General features: G+C 41.3%; 1 protein-coding gene and 1 long non-coding RNA gene across 4 annotated transcripts in view; one reads left to right on the top strand and one right to left on the bottom strand.

Moving 5' to 3' along the window:
* The window catches only part of LOC107517867 (myosin-16), a 60,000-nt gene extending 48,222 nt beyond the window's left edge, over nucleotides 1-11,778 (top strand). For both annotated transcript variants that reach the window (XM_016159023.2, XM_016159022.2), the window contains 8 exons: nucleotides 44-147; nucleotides 2,587-2,779; nucleotides 3,781-3,984; nucleotides 4,985-5,110; nucleotides 6,141-6,311; nucleotides 6,933-7,133; nucleotides 8,238-8,460; nucleotides 11,667-11,778. In XM_016159023.2, coding sequence (XP_016014509.1) covers nucleotides 44-147; nucleotides 2,587-2,779; nucleotides 3,781-3,984; nucleotides 4,985-5,110; nucleotides 6,141-6,311; nucleotides 6,933-7,133; nucleotides 8,238-8,438 — 1,200 coding nt within the window. In that variant the 3' untranslated portion in view covers nucleotides 8,439-8,460; nucleotides 11,667-11,778. The remainder of the gene's footprint in view (nucleotides 1-43; nucleotides 148-2,586; nucleotides 2,780-3,780; nucleotides 3,985-4,984; nucleotides 5,111-6,140; nucleotides 6,312-6,932; nucleotides 7,134-8,237; nucleotides 8,461-11,666) is intronic.
* Nucleotides 9,058-23,674, bottom strand: LOC107517868. Of its 2 annotated transcripts, XR_001598675.2 has the most exons (3): nucleotides 23,238-23,674; nucleotides 17,844-17,916; nucleotides 9,058-17,360 (listed from the first exon to the last, which is right to left on the bottom strand). It is a non-coding gene; the product is annotated as an uncharacterized LOC107517868 (long non-coding RNA). The 2 variants fall into 2 exon arrangements; XR_004952542.1 differs by having other exon boundaries at nucleotides 17,844-23,674.
* Nucleotides 23,675-23,680: the final 6 nt, after the last annotated feature.

Below are 23,680 nucleotides of genomic sequence, written 5' to 3'. Positions count from 1 at the left end.
ATGCCTACTTGGCCAGAAAGACTGATGTTTACATTCCTGGCAGGTTGAAGAAAGCAAGGTGATTCGAATTCAGCTGGAACTGGCTCAGGTTAAAGCTGACATCGACCGGCGAATTCATGAGAAAGAGGAGGAATTTGAAGCTACAAGGTATGGGGGCTAACAGAACGGGAGTCTGGGTAAGACCCACTAGTAAGTGACCCTGGGCAATTTAGGAGAACCTCTCAGAACCTCACACTCCTCATCTGTTAAGTGGGAATGATGATAGTACCTTATATTGATGGGGGCACTCTCTGGTTAAAAACATTTTGAAATGTAGTACTTTAGTGATTCATCACAAAACCCCATGAGATAATAACCCAATTCAAAAATGGAGAAAGGATTGGAATTTACATTTCTCCAAAGAAGATACACAAATGGCTCGGTAAGCCCAAAGAAAGATGTTCAACATCACTAGTCATTAGAGAAGTGCAAATCAGAACTACAATGAGATATCACCTCATTCCCATTAGGACGACTACTAACCAAAGGAAAAAAAATAGAAAATTATAAGTGTTATTGAGAATGTGGAGAAATTGGAACCTTGTACACTGTTGGCAGGAATATAAAATGGTATAGCTGCTATGGAAAACAGTGTGGAAAGTCCTCAAAAAATAGAATTACCATATGATCTAGAAATTTCACTTCTGGACATAAAAGAATTTAAAGCAGGGTCTCAAAGAGATATTTGTACATCCCTGTTCATAGCAGCATTATTCCTAATAGCTAAAACATGGAAGCAACCCAATGTTCACTGACAAATGAATGGATAAACAAAATGTGATATATACATATGATAGAATATTATTTAGTCTTAAAAAGCAAGAAAATTCTGACATGATGCAACATAAATAAAATTTGAAGACATTATGCTGAGTGAAATAACCAGTTATAATAAAAAGGACAATATTGTGTAATTCCACTTATATGAAGTACTTAGAGTAGTCAAAATCATAGAGACAGAAAGTAGAATGGTGGTTGCCAGGGACCGAGGAGGAGGGAGGAAATGGGGGAGTTATTGTTTAATGGGTGCAGTTTTACAAGATGAAAAAAGTTTTAGAGATGGATGGTGGTAATGATAGCACAGCATTATGAATGTATTTAATACCACGAAAATGTACTTAAAAATGATTAAGATAGTAAATTTTGTTATGTGTATTTTGCCAAAATAAAAATGTAAAGAAAACACCTATGAGACAGGTGCAATTTTCCCATCTAACAAGTGATCATGATGACTGGTTCCTCATGACCTCTCTGGGATGTGGTAAAGATTAAATGAAATTATAGATATGAAAGCAGAGTGAAAGGATAAGCCTGATGATGCTACAGCCAGCAGGCTAAACCTGATTCTCACCCTAAAATCCAGCTATGCCACTATGTGGTACGCGTGTGTTTGCAACAACTTTATTGAGGTGGAATTCATATACCATACAATTTACCCATATTAAGGAAAAAATTCAATGGTTTTTAGTCGTGCAACCATTATAATTTTGGAAACTTTTCATCAACCCCAAAGGAACCCCATATCCTGTAGCAGTCATGCCCATTTCTCCCCACCACTACTACCACCACCACTCCCAGCTCTAGGCAACCACTAATCTACTTTCTGTTTCTTTGGATTTGCCTATTCTAGACATTCCATATAAATGAAATCATATAGTACATGGTCCTTTGTGAATGCATGGCATTGAATTCCACCCCAACAATATTGTCTCCTGATCCATGAATATAAATATCTTTCCATTTATTTAGATCTTCTTTAATTTCTTTCAACATTTTGTAGTTTTTGCTTGTATTTATTTTTAAGTCAAAGTGAATCCCAATTTTGTTCACTTTTGAGAATGTCACGATACTCTTGCCTATATCTGGAAATTGAATACATCTCAAGGTGCTGCAAATCCAGCAATGTGCCCGCACATAGTGGGTGTTCAGGGGTGAAGCAGAGGTGAACGTAGTGTGGGGCAGGTGACAGGATCATTACATGCTAATCGTTTATTTCCCTCAATGAAACAAATGTTTTTTGAATGTCTAAATTACCTCCTCTGGTCCCCTTCTATAAAAGGAGATTAATACAGCTTATATGAGGGCTTTATGGAAATGTTTATCATGTTGATTACAATATAATTAATATATATTAAATACAATCAATCAATGACTGCTATTTTGAAGAGAGCTATATATATATATAAACTTGCATAGCCAAAACTCACATTTTGTAACAAAAAACAAGGACCTCAGAATCTGGGTTTGAATACTGACTTCATTATGGGCTAAATGGATGACCTTTGGCCTATTTTTCAACATTGTGGAGGCTTAGTTTCCTTGTAGGCCTCTTTTGTATGTTAAATAAATTGAGGTAGTAAACATTAACCTTCTATTTCTTTTCCCAAAGCACGATGCTCCCTCACTTAAATGCTTTAAGGGAAAATGGTTTAATTTCACAACATGGTGGCCACATTCACATTGATGTCCAGAGACCTCTTATCTAGGGACGTTTAGCACAGGTCAGTGGGTCCAGTATGCCAAGGCCTTCTCTGCTTGGACTTGCAGGAAGAACCACCAGCGGGCAATTGAGTCTTTGCAGGCCAGTCTGGAGGCAGAGGCCAAGGGCCGGGCAGAGGCACTTCGGCTCAAGAAGAAGATGGAGACTGACCTGAATGAGATGGAAATCCAGCTGGACCATGCCAACAAGAACAACAGTGAACTTGTAAAGACACTGAAAAGGCTGCAGCAACAAATCAAGGTAGCAATCTGGAAGGAGGTAGAACTAATCACAAAGCAAGCCAACCCTGAGCCTGCAGGCTCATAGAGAGCTAACTTCATGCATGTTTTCAGCCAGGATAAAGGCATGAGAGTAAGAACGTGGGGTGGCTCTCAGTCTGGGGAGCAGGATACTTGGAGACTGTATAAATGAGAGAGCTCAACAACCAAAGTCCATATCCTAGACACTAGAATAAGGAAAAAAAAGGAGGGAAACAGGAAGTTGGGTCTGTCTTGATTTTTAAAATCATTTTTGACTTATTATAAATTATGTCAGACATAAAAAAATAAAGAATATAAATACCCATGTACCCAACACTCACTGACCTTAAGAAATAAACATAGAGTCAAAGTCCTCCTTTATCACTCTTCATCATCAGGCTGGTCTTTAAAGCATGCATAGATGGATTTATGAATTCTACATGTGTTTATTGGAGACCTGCCCTGCTCAGGCACCGTATTAGGTACTAGGGGTATGAGAATAGACGAAATAATAAACATTCCTGCAGAAAGAAAATAAGCAACAAATAAATAAAACTGTAGTATTTAAAATGGTGATTAGTACTATGGAGAAATAACAAGCTAGAGAAAGGGAGAAGGGAATTAGCCACTGAGGATGTAATCATCAAAGGCCATTGAGGAAGGCTTCTTTGAGAAGGCCCTACTGAAACCTCAGGTGCTCCGTCATTGTAAAGCCTTGGCATCATGGTCATTGTAAAGCCTTGGCATCATGCTGACTACCTATCAGAAAAATTCTCTGGACACCTGGGCCCTGGCCCAACTAGGCCTCAACCAGACTGTGAACTCCCTGAGGGCAGGTCTCCACCTCGCACTCTCTTCCTCTGTGGCCTCCACCTCTCCAATCCCACCCCATCTCCCTCCTGAGCCCAGTCTGCAAAGGTCACAGCACCTTCAGGCCTGGCCAGCCCCAGGCTATGCCAGGGCCTGTGAGATGGGCTCAGGCCATGTCCTCTTGCACCTTAGGACCTGCAGGTCCAAATGGATGAGGACGCCAGGCAGCACGAGGAGCTGCGGGAGCAGTACAACCTGCAGGAGCGACGCCTGAGTTTGCTGCAGACAGAGCTGGAAGAGGTGCGCTCGGCCCTGGAGGGCAGCGAGCGCTCCCGAAAGTTGCTGGAGCAGGAGGTGGTGGAGATCACAGAGCGGCACAACGAGATCAACATCCAGGTATGATGGCGGCTCTCTGGGGGGCGCTATGTGGTCTCACACTCAGGGCACAGGGGTAAGCCCAGGACGGTGCCCAAACCTTATGGGCTCCCCTCAAAACTCAGAGGCAGCTAGTGCCCCCACTTGTCAATGCCTCAGAACTCACCTACAGAGCTTTTATTTGTAGTGGGAAAAAAAACCCGTAACACAAAATGTACCATCTCAGCAATTTTTCAGTGCAGTATGTTAACTACATGCAATGTCTTTAAAGACATACTCCTAGACTCTCCCTGAGGATTCTGATCCAGTGGATCTATGATGGAATCCCAGAAATCTAAACTTTTAGAAACTCCCTAGAATATTCTCATGATTTAGATCAATTTTAAGGACCCCTGTAGCTTAGGCTTGAACTTTAGAACTGGAAGGGATCTAGAATTTTCCAAAGTCTGACATTCATTTTACAAATGAAAAACTGTGGCCCAGAGAGTTGAGTGGCTTGTCTATGGTCAGTATTGGGGCATCCTGTCTGCTACTAGTGGAAACATCAGTACTGCTTACTGCTCACAGTGCAGGCCTTTACCAGCATGGCTTAATCCCCCGCTTACTCATCATCTCATGTGAATGAATACACCAAAAGAAAAAATGTACATGGGACATATGGGAATTACAATCTCATTTAAAGATAAGAAGACCAAAGCCAAGAGGTAAGGAATTTATCCACATAGGTGAAAGTACCCAATCTTGGACCTGGGTTTTCCCAGGTCTGAGTTCAGGATTGTTCTAGAGCTGTCATCCTCACCCAGCCTAAATTATGTTATTCCTGGGCTGCTCATGATGCAAGTTCTACTCTAAAACCCAGAGAAGAATATAGGGGTGAAACCCTCACCCCGAGCAGGGGGCCAGGGCCATTTCCTGTTGGGGGTCTGGCAGGTATGTCTGGGAGAAGATCGTTTTCTTTCCAGGACACAGAAGGGCTGTGCAGACTCTCGGCTCACAATGATATCTTCATTTCCTCCTCCAGAACCAAAGCCTCCTGGTGGTCAAGCGCAAACTGGAATCAGATGTCCAGCGCATCTCCAACGAGCATGAGGAGCTCATCAGTGAGTTCCGCTCAGCTGATGAGAGGGCCAAGAAAGCCATGACTGATGTAAGTGTGTGCACTGCCTGCTGCTGGTGGGAGGAGGCCTGGGCACCCTAGCCCAGGCTGCCTGTGAGGACCAGGCTACCGTAGGCAGGAAAAGCCATTCCCTCCCTTCGTGAGTCACTATGGAGTCATGAGACCCTACCAGTGGAGATGTGGTCCTGCTCTAAAGAGTCCAGAGACTTTTCTGAAAAGCCAAACACATGAAAGTAAGGAATACTGACAAGCTACAGACAATCGTGTGAGAGATTAGAGCATGTGGCCTGGAAACGTATAGCAAAGGTGCCATCAACGTGGGTTCATCTGAGCAGACTTTTTGGCAAGGAGGAGCATCAAGCCAGCCTTGAGGGGAGGGTTCCTACAAAGACGGGTGCTGTGCCCAAGGGCTCAGGGGTGGATGTTACCAAGATGTACCACCAAGTGTTTTCACCCCAGTATTCCTTTGGGTGCTCACACTGACCGACCTTGAGTGGTAGATACAATGTATCCCATTTAGGGCAGATTTTCTTGTCAGGCTCCCCACACCTGATTGAAAGGCCAGGATCTCAGGAACATGGTTGGTCTTATTTGGTGCTATGTCCTTATTTGGCATATAGACCTATAATCAGCACACAGTAGGCCCTCCATGAATATCTGTGGAATGAATATAAGAATGAGTGGGTAGAACAACTTGCCGAAGGTTACGCAGGAGTCAGACCATCTTCCTACTCCAGATCTATGCTTTTCCCACCCTTGGTGCTGTGTTCCCCTTGGAGGGGATAGCAAAGAGTTTGGCTGGAGGTCACCAGCCTGGCAGAGTCCACAGGATTAGGAGGACTGGTTGTAAGCACATGAGCCTGCCTCCTCCCCTTTCATTCAAGGGACAAGGGAGCCTGAGGCTCCTTCCACAAAATCCCAGCTGCCTGTCAGCCAGTTCCTTGCATCAACATTTGGTTTCTCAGAGACTTGAAGACACTGTTCTTCATCTCTCAAAGCCACTCTGAGCCTGGATGGGGACCCACCCAGCTCCAGCTCATGCTCTCTTCACCTCCCGCAGGCCGCCCGCATGGCGGAAGAACTCCGGCAAGAGCAGGACCACTGCATGCACCTGGAGAAGATCAAGAAGAACTATGAGATCACCATCAAAGACTTGCAGGCCAAGATGGAGGAGGCCGAGCAGCTGGCTCTAAAGGGAGGGAAGCGCACGATCATGAAGCTGGAAACCAGGGTGAGGGCAACATCGAGCTAAGACAGGAGAGGAAGCAAAGCTATGGCAAGGCCAGAGCAGGGAGTGGGAGCATCTTTTCCCAAAAAACATGCCCAGCATTTGATAGGGAATTGGGTTATCCCAGTGCCAGGAAAGAAAATTAGACTATGGCTCTAATTTATTTATACAAAGGCCTCCTCTCCTCCTCCTCTTCTTGTCATCTTTCCCCCAAAATGTCCTTAGCCCCTAAGCAGAGCAGTTGCCAATATTCTTCCTCTGTCTTTGTTCCTAGTCTTGGTTTCCTACATTATTTCTTTCTTATTACTGATTTAAAATAAGCCTTAGTCTTTATCTCATGGAATGTCGGAGCTGGAAGGGCCCAATTTCAGTCACCTTATTTGACCTCTGCCTCCCCCATATCCCAGAGGAAGAAATTTGAGTCTCAGGGAGAGTGACCACCTGACAACCGTAGCAGGGCCTGTGAAAAGCAGAGCCTGCCTGACCCTCCTGTCCAGGGCTCACCTGCTCACCTCCGGGTAGGAGGTGGACACTGTAGCCATTACACCCATACTCAAGGCCACTGAGTTCTGAAAATTCAAAAACATACATTCCCTCAGCTATATTCCTCTCTTCCTTCCTCAGATCAAGGAACTAGAGACAGAGCTGGACGGCGAGCAAAAACGACACGTGGAGACGGTCAAGACACTGCGGAAGAATGAGCGCCGCCTCAAAGAGCTGTTCTTCCAGACAGAGGAGGACCACAAGACTAACCAGCGCATGCAGGAACTGGTAGAGAAGCTGCAGAACAAGCTGAAGGTCTATAAGCGGCAAATCGAAGAGGCGGTGGGTACTCGCCATGTGTCCCTAATTCTCCCATCGTTCCCAACGCAGGTCTCAAGTCTTGATTAGAATTAACTACAGGGAAGGAATCACGTATTGGCCAAAAGATGACTCCTGTGAACCTCATGTCCATGGCACTTCATCCTTGCTATCTGTAGAAAGTGGACTGGATACTACACAGTGTCGATAGAACGTATTAAAAACAAAAGTATGCTCTAAGAACACCCCTGGTAACTAAAGCACCCACTGCAGGGTGTGTTCTAAAACTGGGGAAGGTCTTAGCTGCCTCTGTACTGCTTCCACTGCCCCAGTGGCCTCTGCCAGGTTAACCTCTCTCTCCTGGTCATACTGTCAAACACGAGGACCCACCCTTGTTTTATCCTCCCAACACAAGGCAGGAAAGCTGACATTCTTAGTCCATTACACAGGTGAGGAAACAGTCCAGAGTGGGGCATCTATGTTATATTAGTAAATGTTAAAGTCAAAGTCAAATGGTTAGCAAATGGTGGCTTCAAGTCTCAACCCTACACCATACAACCACCTACCACCACCACCACCACCACCACCACCACCACCACCACCACAACCACCACCACTCAGGACATAGCTATTTGGCTCTGCTATCATCTGCTGCTAGTTCTGGGGCCACTACATTGAATCCATCAGCCATCCATGCACCCAATGCCCTTCCTAAAAGGCTCAACAAGGACCAGGCATACAGTAAATATGGTCTAAACAAACAATACTACAACTCTACTGGGAAGACGAGGGGATCAGAAATGTGTAGTGGGGGTAAGGGAAGCACTAAATCCACATCTTCCATAGTGAGTCACCAATAACTAATGCCTAAAGCCACATTATAGAAGCAATAATAAAACACATTTTATTTAGAAATACAGATATGAAGGCCAAAAACAATCAGCTAAAAGTGTTGAGGTGGTTGTCTGTGGTGAGTTGGAGGATGCCCCAACCCAGGACTGCTGTATTTTTTAACCAGCCTTATAGGACAATTGCACTCTTAGGTGTCCATGCAGAACTGATAACAAAGCACATTTACCCAGAACAAGTCAGGTTCACATCCCATTCTCCACTGTGCCTTTGTTGCAGGAGGAGCAAGCCAACCAGACCTTGGCTCGCTACAGGAAGACAGTCCATGAGCTGGATGATGCGGAGGAGCGGGCCGGCATGGCGGAAACTGCTCTGAACAAGCTGCGCACCAGACACCGTGTGGCCGGCAAAGGCATCACCTCTGTGGAGATCATTCAGGTGTCCAAGACAGGCTCCTCCAAAACCCTTTCAGAGGAGTGAGGTTCCCTGTGTCCCAGCCCAGGTAGGTGTGCTGTAGATTCTGGTACACGTGGATTCCTCTTTACTGCCATGCTCCAAGTTCCCCTTCCCTGTTCCTGCTTTCCTCCTTCTGACTTCTATGCTTCTCTGCCATGCCCTGATCACATAAACGGGAACCCTAAAGCTTCCCATGTCCCTTCAGTTGCAACACTCTCTCTCTAGATTCTCAAAGCTCTCAGATGTGGTGCTGACCACTTGTACCAGGTATTGGTGGCCACGATGCTTCTCCATCTGAGTAGAAGCTTGTCAAAGGCAAGTTCCATATCAACACCACTTGATACTAGGCCTGACAGATAGGTGTTAAGTACATGCTTGTTTTCACTGGAGAAACTTAGGGACATTTGCAAGCTTATAGGCAGTGTGTATTCATCTTTCACATCCTACACAATGACATTATTCCTAAGGATTTCATCAATACTGGTTGAATTCAGATTTCTAACATTAAGGAAATAATAATAATCACAGCTACCATTTCTTGAGCACTGAGGGCAGATGGGATTTTAAGGAGACAATTTAAAATAGTTCTTTTTTGTTTTCCTTAATTCAGAACCAATTAAAAAGAACACAGGAGACAAATATATAAAAATCAAAATGCTAGTTTTATTATGTTATGATTCTAGATTGAGAATTCAATGGGTATCCATCACAGGCACCCTTGTACTTCACCCCAGAATTAAAGATACCTGAACAACCACCACCCTGCTTTCTGAGGAGGAGCCCCTATTTGAAGGGGAGGAATGACCAGAACTTATCAACCCTGCAGGTAGATGGGCTTCATCCCTGCCTTCCTGGTTCCTTCTTCCAAACATAGTATAAATCATTCCTCTTCCTATGAGAGGACCACGGGAGAGGTGAGGAGACAGACAAAGAACATTATTCTATAGCAGAGTTCCCTAAAACATGATCCTTTGGGCCAACAGCAAAATCAGCATCACCTGAGAAGTTAGAAATACAAATTCTTAGGCTTCACTCCAGACCTACTAAATTAGCAGCTCTGGGGTGGGCCCAGCATCTGTGGTCCAATCAGCCCTCCAGGTGATTCAGACGTATGATCAAGTTTGAGAATCAGTGCTATAGCAGAAATCATTATAGAATTACTGAGACAGGAAACAGAGGTTTCTCTTACTTCTACAAGAGCCAGGCACATGGCAAGTTTTTCTCTACTTATTTATCCTATGAGATAGGTATAAATCTCCCTGTCAGGTGAGAAAAATAAGCTCAGAGAAATTCAGTGACTTGCCCATGGTTATCCAAGCCCCATGTCATGTCTTAGTTACTGTGAAGATTGAAAAAGATGACCTCCATTTAGGATTAATCAGAACAACTCAAGATCAAGGACTTGGTTAGGCTGGGAGGGGAAGGAGGCTGAAGTCTTGGCACTAATGTGCCAATGTTCAACTTCCATGGATTCTGGGAATGTTTTTCTGGCCTCATATTCAAACATCTGAATAAATCAACCCTCAATGAGAATAAGGTTCCCTACTCATTTATAGCTATCTCTCAGGACTGGTTCAATTGAGGTTTTAGCCAAAAGTGATAATCCTGTTGACACATGAATTCAAGCTGAGACTTTTCTTACCATTTCCTTAGGGAAGAAACAAAAAACAGGACACAGAACCTTTTTCTTAAATCTCTAACTCTTAACAGGAAGTTAAGGAAACTAGAGGCTTGTCTCTGGATGAGTCCTATGATTAATGTGTAACCATCTCTTTTCAGAGCGAAAACCTGAAAAGAGTCCCTTCTGTTAAGCTCTCACCTCGTCAGAGGTTACCCGTAAAGCTTCTGTACTACCCAGTCTCAGTGGGTGTTTCAGCTCCTTCTACCTGCTGAGTCTTAGCCTCTAGGATTAGACACCTTGTAAAGCAAATCCCCTGCCCTGGTTTGGTGACTATTTATTCCTGGGGTCCGCTGACCTGGTTCAATTGCTCTCTCTCCATACCACTGGGCTGCAGTCCTGCCAAGTACAGAGGTTACAAGGGCTGGGGTCCCTGGGGTCTGTTCTCCATGTCTTGATCCATCCTCATTCTATTCCATTTCCCCTTGTTGGTCACAGAGCCAGAGATAAGCTAGCAGTAGCCACAAGATGTCTTAAGCAAACTAGTACACAGGTCAGCGCTGAGTCAAGAACCCAGAGTTTATTTTTCCAAAGTGGCATTATATTCAGTTTACAAATATCGATGAAGCTCTGAATATGGGCTAGACCTATATTCTGGGGTGCAGAAATGAATAAGAAAGAACATCCTTCCTTGGGGAGCTCAGAATCCAGTGGAGAGGTAGATGCACACACCAATCACTACAAGGCTATGAGCAAATGTTCCATGATACGTGTTTGCATCTCATGGGAGGAAATCACAGGGAAGGAGCAACTGGCTCAACCTACGGTGGATGGGTGGAGTAGCTCCATGGAGGATGTGACCTTATACAGGAGTCTAGAGCAATGCCACTCAATCAGTGGTACTTATTTGTTACCTGCCCAAGATAAGAGAGGTATAGAAATTGAGAAGTAGTTTTTTGAAAAAGTATTTTTTAATTAAAATAAAGGAAAATAAAAAATAATGGAAAGTAAAAAGAATAAATAAAACTGATCCCTCACCAGGTAGAGAAGTTAAAAAGGGAATTCCAGATAGAAAGCCCAACACATGCAAAAGTACAGAGGTGGGATTCACACAAGAGTACAGTGTGACTGGAGGAGAAGGCCCAGGATAGGGTGAGAGTGATGGACAGGGTAAGAGATGAAGCTAGTAGGATAGGCATGGGTGAGACTGTCAAGAGCCCAGTAGGGTATACGTATTCCATAATCTCTATAAGGAAATCTTGCTAATAAAAAATCCATTTGTAGGATGCGATGAGCAGCAGCTTTTCTTTCTTGAGAAGATATATAACAACAGCAAAACAAGACTCTTAGCACTGCATCCCAGGGGATTGCACTCTGGCTCTCTCAATAGCCTGAGTAGAATTTAGGCCTACTTGGGCAAGCCAAACCTAAAGAAAAGTTTCTTTAAACGCTCACAACCTCACACAGAATGGTCCAGGTATGACCCAATGGTGTCCTTACAAAGCGGGAAGCCTGTGTAGAAGCAGCCCTGGCATCTCCAAGTGCTGTCTCTCTAGCAAGAAGAGAACAGAGGTGTCAGAACTCCCAGCTCTGGCCCACAAGTATTTTCTCATCCTCTCTCTCTTACCTTGTAGGATGACACAGATCTCAACAGCATACCACTGAGAAGAAAAATATGTGAAAATGGAAAACTGGGTCCATCCTGAGAATGTTTACTATGCAAAGAAAAGTGCAAGCCAGAGAGAGACAAGTGCTAAAGAATAAAGATAGCTATGGGGGTAATGAGTTTGGGAATGTACATACCCAACCATTAGAGGAATTAAAATTAGCATGGCTTCCTCGAGACTGTATCAAGCTGTGTAAGCACTTGCATAACAGTAGCAGTGGGTCTGTTTTAGTTGAGATCCTACATGTTCATGTCAAGGACGGAATATGTAATGTCTGTGTGACCTGGCTGTTCTCTAGATATTCCTCATGTGGACATTTTAATGCCTTGTCCCCATGCAGCTTGAATTAAAAAAAAAAAAAATGAAAAATGAAAAATACACTGACTGGAGATTATTTTTAAGTGAAGAATTTTATTTTTCTTAGAATTCCAAATTCAAAGGAAATTTTTACAATATACCAGAGTGCTGTTGTGTCCCTATCTCCTAATTCACAGGCTTGTTTTTATTGGAAACCATGAAAACTATGCAGTCTTGGTAAAGTTCTTTGCAAATTTTGAAAGGGTATACCAGCGATATAAAGATAATCTAGGTTTCATAAAGCTCAAGAAGTTATGGAATCCCCTGAAGGGATGTTAAGATCCATCTAGGTTAACGACCAACCCATGAGGCCTCTGAGTAATCCCCTTCAGCATCTTCCAGAATGTCCCAACACAGGCAAGTCAGCTCCATGAGGGCAGGCAGTTTTGTATATTTTACTCACTACTATATCCTCAGCAACTAGAAGGTGTCAGGCCTGAAGCAGGCAGAGGGTAAGTATGTGTGGAGTAAATGAATGATGGAGAATGAGTTGCCTCCCAAGGTCGTCCTTCCTAACATTGCCAAAAGTTCTTCCTTAAATCAACCTGAGACTTGCCCCCTGGTGGGACCCACTTGCTAACCCTGGTTTTGACACCCGGGACCCTGTAGAACAGCCTTAATGGAAGACAGTTTTCTCTTCTCTAGGCTAAATATTCCTGAGTCATTCAACTTTTACAAGTGTGGCAGGGTTTCCACTGTCACCTCCTAACACTCCTTGACCCTGTTCCTCTCCTCATTTTCCTAGTCTTTAGAGTGCAGAGGCGGAATGGGCAGCACTATGAGAGCTCTTTGCCAGTTCACAGCCCTCAGAACACACTTTTCCTCAGCTCTCTGTAAATGGTGTCTTCTCTTTGACTACGAGCACTCTGACCACTCTCCAGTCTATTGGCGGACAGAAACCATTGTTTGGGCTGATAGTGGAAGGGATAGTGATATTCTGTTGTTGGCTCCTTCTCCATCTTCACACGGGCCCATATCACCCTGTGATGGTTTTAAACTTGGCTCTCTCTAGGCAGCTCCAGAGAGAATAAAGGTTGGTTCCTTCTGTGCAAACAGACCAAGTGTGAAGACACTGCCCTCTGGTGGTAGGGTCTCCAACTGCTCTGTGTGAATTTCCTGGGAGATGCCAAATACCAGAATCTTAGATTTATATTAGAATTTCAGGACACAAAGGGACATTCAGAGGGTGTCTACTCCCACTCTCAGCCAATTTGGGATTCCCCTCTATAACATCCCTGAAAAAATGGTAATCCAATTTGAACCTGAACCCTTCCAATAAAAAAAGGCAGCCCATGGCAGTTTTGATTGACAAATCTGGTTCAAAAGTCTCACCTAATATTGAACCAGAATATGTCTCCCTATATTTTGCCCTTATTTTGATCTAGTATTCACCTCTGTAATTACATAAAATAAATCTAATTCTTACTCTTTAAAGTCAGACAGATACACCACTTTCCCAGCAATATGACCTTGAGCAATTTAACTTAACTATTAAATGAGGAATAATAACAGCATCTGCCTCATAGGAATGTTTATACAAGATAACTTGGCACAGAGACTATTATGCATGACACCTGGACTCTTGCCAAGTTTCTTCTAGCATTCTGTAAGCACCTCAACACTTGATCTCTTGCTAGAGAAATGCAAAGGGCATTCCATGAGGTTTAAGACTTCATCATTGTTTCTTGAAGGACAGTCCCTCCTGTAGTCTCCCCAAACTCAGAATTCCAGAGCAACTTCTCAGTTTGCGGTAACGGCGTGGGGGTGGGGGGTTTGTAGACAGCTCACTGACTTGCCCAAGACCATTCAGAGCTACAAATTCTCATTTAGTCACACATGCTGTTTTTGACTAAGGACATGTAATTTCAGAATAGCCTGAAGGCCTAAAATGATATAATCTATAGCTTTTCAAAATAATAACATTAGTTAGTATCCATGATCATTGAAATTATGTTCTGGTATCATGTTCTACAAAGTAAATGGAGCAAAGACAATTTAAATGGTTTTGCTAAATGTTTTGGGCTAGCTTTCAAGGCTGCTAAATTTCGTATCACTGATTGTATATATATAATGAGTGATATTTTCTTATTTTCTGTATCCTTGGTGCTCTGGCATCTGGAACCTCCCTGACTGCAGAGACACTGCTTCTCCCAAGGACAGCCAATTCTTAGAGATAGCAAACAGCTTTCATACACAGAGTAACTAATCTGGATCCCATCTAGCTCTAGCAGGCAATATTCCCCTGCCCTATTCACATAAAGCCAGATACCAGACAGACAACTAGGGACAGTCCCTATATCCCACAGCCTGTGACAATTATTCAAATTAGCTAATCCTAAACCTGATTACCCTGCCTCCCCTACTCCCTACAATGGAAATCACAATAAAGGTTCATGCCTGTGCTTTCCCCTCAACACTTTGTCTCCTGACCAACCCTGTGCTTCCTCCTGTGGCCCTGAGTGGCATGCCATGTTAAGCCTCCTGCTTCTAGAGATAACATCTGTCAAGCATATAAATTTCTTCCTTCATGACAATCATTTCCATGTCTGTGTGTCTTACCATACCTGATCAAAACAAACCCTAGGTACACTTTAAAACACCAATTAGCTTCCCGTTCCTTTCACATATGAACCAATCCTAGTCCTTGTAGGGAAGCCAGCAGGTTCCTGGTTTTCCCCATGGAGCAAACCTTTAAGTGTTTCCAAATATCCCCAAATCATCACAAAGACCCCTAACCTTTCCACTTATAAGCTATCAGGAATTGGGGCTGGAGATCTGTTGTGAAACGGCCAACCCCAAATTGTGGTAGAATCACAAGACTAGAGGAGAACATGCTGGCTATCATAAGGGACTGTTCTTTCCTCTACTTCCTGAACCTTGGCTTAGTCTAAGGAAAAAATGTTTCCTGTGGCTTTGGAGCATTGACCCCATAAAACTTTTCTCTGCAGACATTTAAAAAACCAACTTTTATATATAGGCACCAAATAGTAACCAGACATCTAGACCAAGGGGAAAACTGTATTACGTGAATTAGGTTTAGGGATTAGGAAGGCGACTATGGGGGTAGGTACAGGATGCTAAAGGAGAGGCACTCGGTCCAGTCTTAGAAGATAAAGGAAGGTGTTACAGAGGAAATCATGCCTTGCCGAAGCCTAAAGATGAGCAGGAGTTAGACAAAAAGTAAGGGAGAGCATGCCAGAATGAAAGGTGGGGGTAGGAAGGACCAACTAAGAGTGTGCTTAGTGGCAAGAAGCAACATATGAGCCAACAGTGGCACAAGCAACAGAGACATTAAATGATTTTACACACCAACCCCTGCAGTTACAAATGGTTTCAGAATTCATACAATGTGAGGAACCCAGGTCTCCACCTTTCCACGCTGCTTTACCCATAGGTCTGTCAAGACAGCTGCCACAGCTCTAACCGTCATATCTTCCCACAACCATGTTCAAGACAGAAAACAGATAAAGACTTCCTCGCCACCCTTTTTACCAGCGAGCATATTTTTTCCTAGAAACTCCTTAGGAGACCTCTTCTTGTGTCTTGATTGTCAGGAATGGGTCACAAACCCATCTGTAAACCAATTAGCAGCAAGTGGTAACAGGGTTGCCTCATAAGACATGGACCAACTGTGGTCCATTCCCTGGACTAGGGAAGAACCCAGCTTCTCCAAGAGCCACCTGAACAAAAGTGAGGAAATCAAGGTGGGAAAGGCAATGTGTGGATAGCCAGAGTGCACAAAGAAGACATGGTACGAAGTTAATTCAGAATATAGCCCCTCCACATACTCAGAAGACTGTTGGCTGCCCAGCCAGGAGCCAAAGAAGGCAGTACATGAAAAGCTTTCAGCAGCGCCTGCTCCCAAGGACATTTTCTGCTGCTCCCTTAGACGTTATCTGCTCCTATAACCAAGAACCAAGCACATCTTGCTCCCATTGCCCTGTGAAAGCAGCTGTTCCCCCAATAAGATTATCCCTCCCTCTGCTTGTATACATAAAAACATTGCTTGCCTTTGGCAGGGTGCCTTTTCCTGCAGCTCTGACCAGCCACTACTGAAGCTTCCCTGTCCCATGAGTAATAAATGACACGTCACACCCTTCTGGTTCTCCCTGGTGGTTTTTCTGGAATATCCCAGGTGCAAGTCCTGGCCTGGAGCTCTTGCATTACACATGGTGAGAGACAAAGGTGACAGAGCAAGAGAGACCTTGATGACTTGTTATGGAGCATGGACTTTATTCAGAGGGCAAGGGATATTCATCATGATTCGATTCAAGTTATGCATTTTGGACCCACTGTATAATGTCAATTTGTGCTACTATTTGTGATGTTAACTTTAATCACTCAGTTAGCTGGTGTCCACCCCAACTGAGGAACATCCTATAAAATAATTGGTGCAAGCTCTTTAAGACTGTCAATTTGCGAAAGTCAAAGAAAACACTGAGCAACTGTTTCAGATTAGACTAAAGGAGCATGACAACTAAATGCAACAAATGGTCTTGGATTGGCTCTGGGATGAAGAAAAAAATTGCCAAACAGGACATTATTAGAACAATGAGTGAAATTTGAATATAAACTTAAAATGAACTTATAATTATGTGTTATATAATTTTTATAATTATTATTATAGTTAATAATAATATTAAATTAATGCTAAATGTCCTGAATTTGATCATTGTGTTATGGTTATATAAGAGAAGGTCCTTGCTCTTCAGATATAAATATACATGTAAATGTATATGTGTGTGTGTATATATATATATAATACAAGCACACCAAATCAGAGGTATGTCAAATGTTATATGCTACAATTAGAACTATAGGCATCCAGGGTAATCCATTTCTGAAGACAATTCTAAGATTGAAGGAGCCTATATTATGTTGTTTTAAATGAGAAAATAAGAATGCATTCACCACCTGCTGAAAAACTCCAATTTCTCTAAATATCACTAAAATCCTCTTAAAAACCTATAAAACAATTTTCCAGACACTTCTGTATGATATGAACATTTTAAACACTAATTACCTAGTTATTTAACACTTAATGAACTCCATAATGAATACATCTGTGCATAGTACACGAGATTTGACTACATTGGATGAGAATTAAATATTCCCTTTAACCTGCAACAAACACGTACTACAAAGCAAATAAACACTGTAATAATGTGTTACAGATATATAATTAACGTAATAGGATTTAGCAAAATAAAATAGATAAACACAGTAATTTTATTAAATTGTTACTTACCAAATGATTCTGGTAATAGAGGACAAGGGTGACAGACAACCTCCCACTAATGATAACTAGAAAAGTGGACAAAATGAACAAAACACATGTATTCAAAGATAAGAGAGAGCTAATAAGGTAGTAAATACCAGGCCAATATCCAAGAGAAAAGAGAACATCAGAAAGTAAACTCAGCTTTTTAGAACTGCTTTACCCTCAAGGGATATTTGCTGATTCCAGAACAGGTGATTAAGAGCCTGAGTAGTACTTTTAACAGCCTATCATAACTACAGACACAAAATTTGGAATCCAGGGTCCTCCAAGGACAAGGGTCCTGGTAAATGTCTGTTGTACAAATTAGGGTTATTCAGAAAAAAAGAACCAAAAGGAAATTAGATAGATACAGATATATAAATGAAGACAGATATATAGACATAGATAGAGAGATAGAGATAGAGATAGATATAGACATAGACATAGAAATATAGCGATATAGATATAGATATACAGATAGCTGTACACATAGATATAAAGAGATTTATTGTAAGGAATTGACTCACATGATTATGGATGCTAGCAAGTAAAAAATCTGCAGACCTGATGTCCTAGTTCAAGTCTGAAGGCCAGGAGCTGCTGTAGAACCAGAAAGAGCCAGTGTTCAAAGGCTGTCAGGCAGAAGGAATTCTCTCTTACTTGGGGGACGTCAGCCTTTTGTTCTATTCCAGTCTTCAACTGATCGAATGAGGGCCATCCACACTATGGAGGGCAACTGCTTTATTCAATCTACTGATTAAAACATCAATCTCATCCAAAAATTCCCTCACAGAAACACCCAGAATAATGCTTGACCAAATATCTGGACATCCTGTGGCTCAATCAAATGACAAATAAAATTAACCATCATGCCTATGCTTTGGGTTAGGACACTAGGTGTAGGGGTGAATTAAAAGATGAACATTCTTTCCAAGGACTGGAGCTCAGCTTTGCGTTATCTGGATGGCCTAGAAAAATCTCAAATCTTAAAATTAGGGTAAGGTGATCCCAGACTGCTGACAGATTCAGGCACCACGCCTAATGAAAACAAAAATCTTGTCTGAGCAAAGATACAATCATTTTAGGTATAAAATTATGCCTACACAATTTAAAAAATAAAATGTTAGACACAACACTGATAACCAAGCATATGAGAGGACAAGAATATAAATAAGAACCAGTCTTAACATGTTGGTAATAAAACCGATCCCACAGAAACTTAAGAAAAATGATGAATATATGATATTTAGTATAGAATTTAAATGTATGACAAGAATAGCATATAACTGTGGAGGAAGACTTTTGTATTATCCAGGAAGAGAAAGTAATGATAATTGGTGTGCTGGTAAATGTTTAACCACTAGCTCTTCACAGGAGGAAAGCTCTTTTTATTGTGTAAATGCTCCCACCACGGCCAATTGCAAGCTACCAAGAAGAGGTTAATGAACATGGAATTGGAAAGAAATGGCTCTCCTGAGCCATTGTGAGCCAGCTCTGGCATACATCTGAAAGAGTTCTAGAAAATTAAATAATCAATCCAAAAGAAGACAAGAAAGGAGAGAAAAAGAAACAGAATAGTCAAGACAAAAATAAAGCATAAAGACGATAGAATTAAACTCTCAAATATATATGCAATTACTTTAAATGTAAATGATCTGGATATTTCAGGTAAAAGAAACGTACTATAAAAAAACAATTATAGGTTGTTTATGAGCAAAACATCTAAAAACATAAGGTAATAGAAAAGTTGAAAGTAAAAAGAGAGACAAATATATACTAGGCAAACCCTAATCAAAAGAAAGCTGATTACACCAGAACTATAAAGAAAAAAATAATAAAATAGAGTAGAAATAGACAAACTTATAATCATTTGGGAGATATTAACATCATTTTTCATAACTGAAAGAATAAGCAAAAAATCGGTACACTAGAAATTATGTAATTAAAGCATAAATCAATAACTAAAACACAACTTAAAACCCCCACGTTGAGAAATTAAGAAATGCCAATTCTACACAAACTCTCAGAAAATTGAAGAGAAAGGCAGTTCTGTATCCATTTTAGGAAGCCAGAATTACTGATACCAAAACTAGAAAAGAAATTACAAGAAAAATAAACTACAAAACATCTTTTGTATGTAAAGATTTTAAATTAGATTTTAAATTGTTAAATTCTCAACAAAATTTTAGCCACTGAATAGAATAGTGTATAAAAAGAATAATACATCAAGACCAAGTAGGCCTTCTCCCACCAATGCAAGTTTAGTTTAACACTCTAAAATCAATGTAAAAATGACACAACTTCTAAGAAAAAAAAGAGAGAAAGAAATTCTATAACTTTGGATTAGGCAAAGATTTCTTAGACATGACACCAGATAAACTGCCATCCACATAATTAGGAACTTCTACTTCATGCATAATTACAGCACAAAGAAACGAAATGTATAAGAAGTAGCCCTAGCCTCCAGATTTACAGGCTAGTAGACATTAAGAGAATGAATGAAGAGAAGCCACAGACCGGGAGAAAAACAATTGGGGATTATAGGCATACCTTGGAGATACTGTGTTCCAGACCACAATAAAGCAAATATTGCAATAAAACAAGCCACAAAGACTATTTTGTTGATTCCCAAGGGTTTATAAGTTATATCTACACTATTGTGTAGTCTATTATGTATGCAATAGCATTGTTTAAAAAAACAATGTGGACACCTCAATTAAAGGATACTTTACTGCTAAAAAAATAAAAAATAAAAAAATTGCTAACCATTATCTTGAGCCTAGAACAAGCCATAATCTTTTTGCTGGTATAGGGCCTTGCCTCAATATAATAAAGATGCAGTATCTGGGAAGTGCAATAAAGTGAAATACAATATAATGAGGTAATAAATTTTAACAATCAACTTGGTATAGTATGTCTATATAATATTTGCCACAATTTATAGAGTGTTTTTAATGTGCCAAGAACTGTCAAGCACTTTATTTGCATTGTCTACTTCAATCCTTAGAACAACCCTAAGAGGTGGAACTATTATCCTCATTTAACAGATAAACTTAGAGAAATTGATTTGCCAAAGTCAGTAGGCTACAGTCAGTATTTGAACCCAAAGTCAATGAACCCTCTTAAGCACTCCATCATACCGCCTTTTTATTAAAATAATCTAAGATTGCATTACAGCATGCCAAAATGCGTTAGAAACAAAATGTATAAGTGGCCCTGGTTTCCTGGAGATTTATAGGCTAGTGGGCTACAGATTTCACTTATCAAATTAGGAAAACAATGCCTGATATTCATAAGTATGCTGTGTGCTTGTCTTATAAGTATGGTATTTTTGATAGTATGCTATTTACATACCATCTGAGACTACCTTAGGCCCCTAAATACTCCATAAACTGATCTAGTCTCTGCACAATGGAAATGAATTGGGGAAGAAGCCTAGAGTGGAAAAATCTGTATGAGATTTTCAGTCCCTTTGGCACTGAATAGTACAAGACCCTTTCTAAAAAAAAACCTCTCCTTAGGACCATATGACAGTAATTAGGTTAATATCGAAAGCATAAAGATTATTAAGTATTAATACAAAATATGCATTGACGCTTTTGTCCTTTTGTTTACTTCTTTTATGGGCACTGGTTAAATAACGTTTCCAAAAGTTTTTTAATGAGTAGGTGGCAGGCATTAACCCATGGAAAAGAAGACAGAAATGAGGGCAGATGGGCAGTAAGCATGAACTGTTATTCATTTTTTGGCACAAGCAAGAACCAATCTTACTCTCCACATTCCAGTTACTAAATCAAAGCTCTCCTGAGCAGAAGGAATTCCTTAGGCCTTTGCAAACACATAATTTTTCCTATAATTGGTTATGTTCTGATTTATCTGTACAAGCCTCACTCCCATTCATAACTGGTGGTAACCTCTGTGTTCTCTGAAATTCCAGACTATCTTTCATTCACTCATAGTTTCATCTAACTATACTATTAACTAGGCCTTTCCTGGTTTGAGGTACTGTGCATTTCTTCATATTTAAAATTACCTATGAACTGATCTTATCCTTGTTTCTAAGTTCCTTGAGGACACAGATCTTACCCAACTTTCTGTACACTGCATAAAATACTTAACACAATAGTTGGCACTTGGTAAGTACTAAGTATTCGATGACTTGAAATTGATCAGATTCCAATTCTATCCTATTCCAATTCCAAGCAAATTACTAAAATCAACAAAATCATCCTATGGTAGTGTCCAACCCATTTCTTCCTCCCATTTTTCATTTCTAAGTACCACCTTCCCTGGAACTAATTTTCTAAAAGACAGAGTCTCCATTTTGGATACCAGATCAGTGTCATTACACAGGTCTAAAAACAAACACTGAAAATAATTCACCCTCTCTGGAACTCCAATGGCTCTTATACAAGAGCATGATGTCATAATGGGAAATGCTCTGGGATAGACATCAAGAGGCCAGCCCTGCCACTGGCTTGTATCAAAACTTTCAATTCTCAAAATCCTCTGGTCCTGCTTCCTCAAAATACAAAATAAGGTGGTTTCACTTAAAGAGCTCCTTTAGAACTAAGGTTCTACCATCTGGAATGACTCATAAAATATGAAATATAATGCATAAAATGGTAGGTTCTGTTTAGGCTGCAATGCAAAATACTAACTCAAAAGATTGAACCAGAAATTAATATTGAATGTCTGTTTCTTTTCTAAAGTTATTTCTTTTCCTGTCATTTATTATAAAGAATCTGGATCATCGATTTGTAGTTATTTTCATCTACTTGGGTTATAAATTCCTTCAAAGGAACTGTCCTTTGTAAAGAGATGGGATCTAAAAAAAACACTGTTGGTATTTTGACTCTGGGTACCAACTCTACATACTTCCAGATTGGTTCATGTAACTCACAGATGCAGAAATCTTTGCTTCCATTGATGCTATCCTTTCTTTGCCAAGATGTCCCAGGGAGCGAGTAATTAATTTAAAATAATCATTCCAGTCTCTCAATCTGTCCTTGATCTCCCTAGAACCAAAGACTTTGTAACAATGGGACAAAGTAAAACCAATTACTTCCATTGCATTAGTGCTCCATGGTCAGCTGGATTAACTAATCCCAGAAAACGAGGTGGCTCTGAAATCAGGAAATTGACAAATTATATTTTGTGACCACCACCTTACAGTGAAGAATTAGGGCCACACTTGTAAACCACCAGAGGAAATGAAATAGGCAACAGGTTGTCCACTTGCAGTGACCCTGAGGACAGGAGTGCTGCTCCTGAATTTCTATGGCTTCAAGAGCAGCAAGTCTAGCTGGAAGTGGGGTTCAGGACACTTTGTACATCAATGAAAAAACACCCAAATCTCTAGAAAATTTTTATATGAATTTGAGCCAAAATTTTGAGGACATGCCCAGAAGCAAGATCTCAACAGGTTGAGAAAAGGCTCTGGAGCAAGGCAGTTTTGCAACTTATTTTATACATTTGTAATTAAAGGAGAAAATGTAAGGAAGGTTACATGAAATACATGGGTGGTAGATTAAGGAGGCAGCAGTAAGCAAAGCAGGAGAATGTCTAAGATTAGATAACAAGCAAAATTGAGAAACACACTTCTTTTACATTGGTGGGTACAGGGCAGTTGACATTAACCATTTACAGTGGAGATGGTATGTTGGCAATAAGGTAACAATGAGGAGCTTCATAGTCTAGAGCTCTGTGCTGGAGGGGTATGTCTGAAAAAGAAAATTACCCTAACATTCCAACCGTATGTTAATCTAAATGCATAAGGACAACGGACAAGTCTCAGTTAAGGTAAAGCTTGACCTTCGCTAAGGAAACTATAGGCCTGAACAAACTACCCACCATGACCTGCCCAGTTAGGAATTCATGATCAGACCATCAGTGTGGTTACTTTCCATCACTGAGCTTACCAGGCATGCCAAGTAGCTCCCCTAAGCTTGTCCCCAAACAAAGTCGCCCCTTTTCGTTTACAAGTAGGAGACCCATCTGCACAGCAAGCACTGTCTTCATGTTGTGTTAAGAGGCAAAATGCAGCTGCTGAATTCCAACTTCTCTGTTCTGTAGCGCCATCTTGGGAACAAGGAGCAGTGATTGGGCGATTGGCTCTAACCGGGGCTCTCCTAACGGAGAAAAAGTCGTTCCTCGGGTCCCCGTGGCTGGAAAAGCCTGAATTCTCAGCAATCGACTTCCAGACAAAATCGCTAGTGAACCGCCAAGGCACCATACTTCGGTCTGCAAGTCTGAGGAAATTTTCAAGGAAATGAGTAAGACATCCACGCTGCTTCAACACTACAGCTGGTGTGAGAAGCCGCTTCAGAGGGGCCGCACACTCGTTCAGACAGAAGACCCTGCA

This window comes from Rousettus aegyptiacus, unplaced genomic scaffold (assembly GCF_014176215.1).
Source record: "Rousettus aegyptiacus isolate mRouAeg1 unplaced genomic scaffold, mRouAeg1.p scaffold_m13_p_8, whole genome shotgun sequence".
Lineage (NCBI taxonomy): Eukaryota > Metazoa > Chordata > Mammalia > Chiroptera > Pteropodidae > Rousettus > Rousettus aegyptiacus.
Note: the sequence above shows the minus strand (reverse complement) of the source record. Positions and strands in the feature narration are given on the sequence as shown.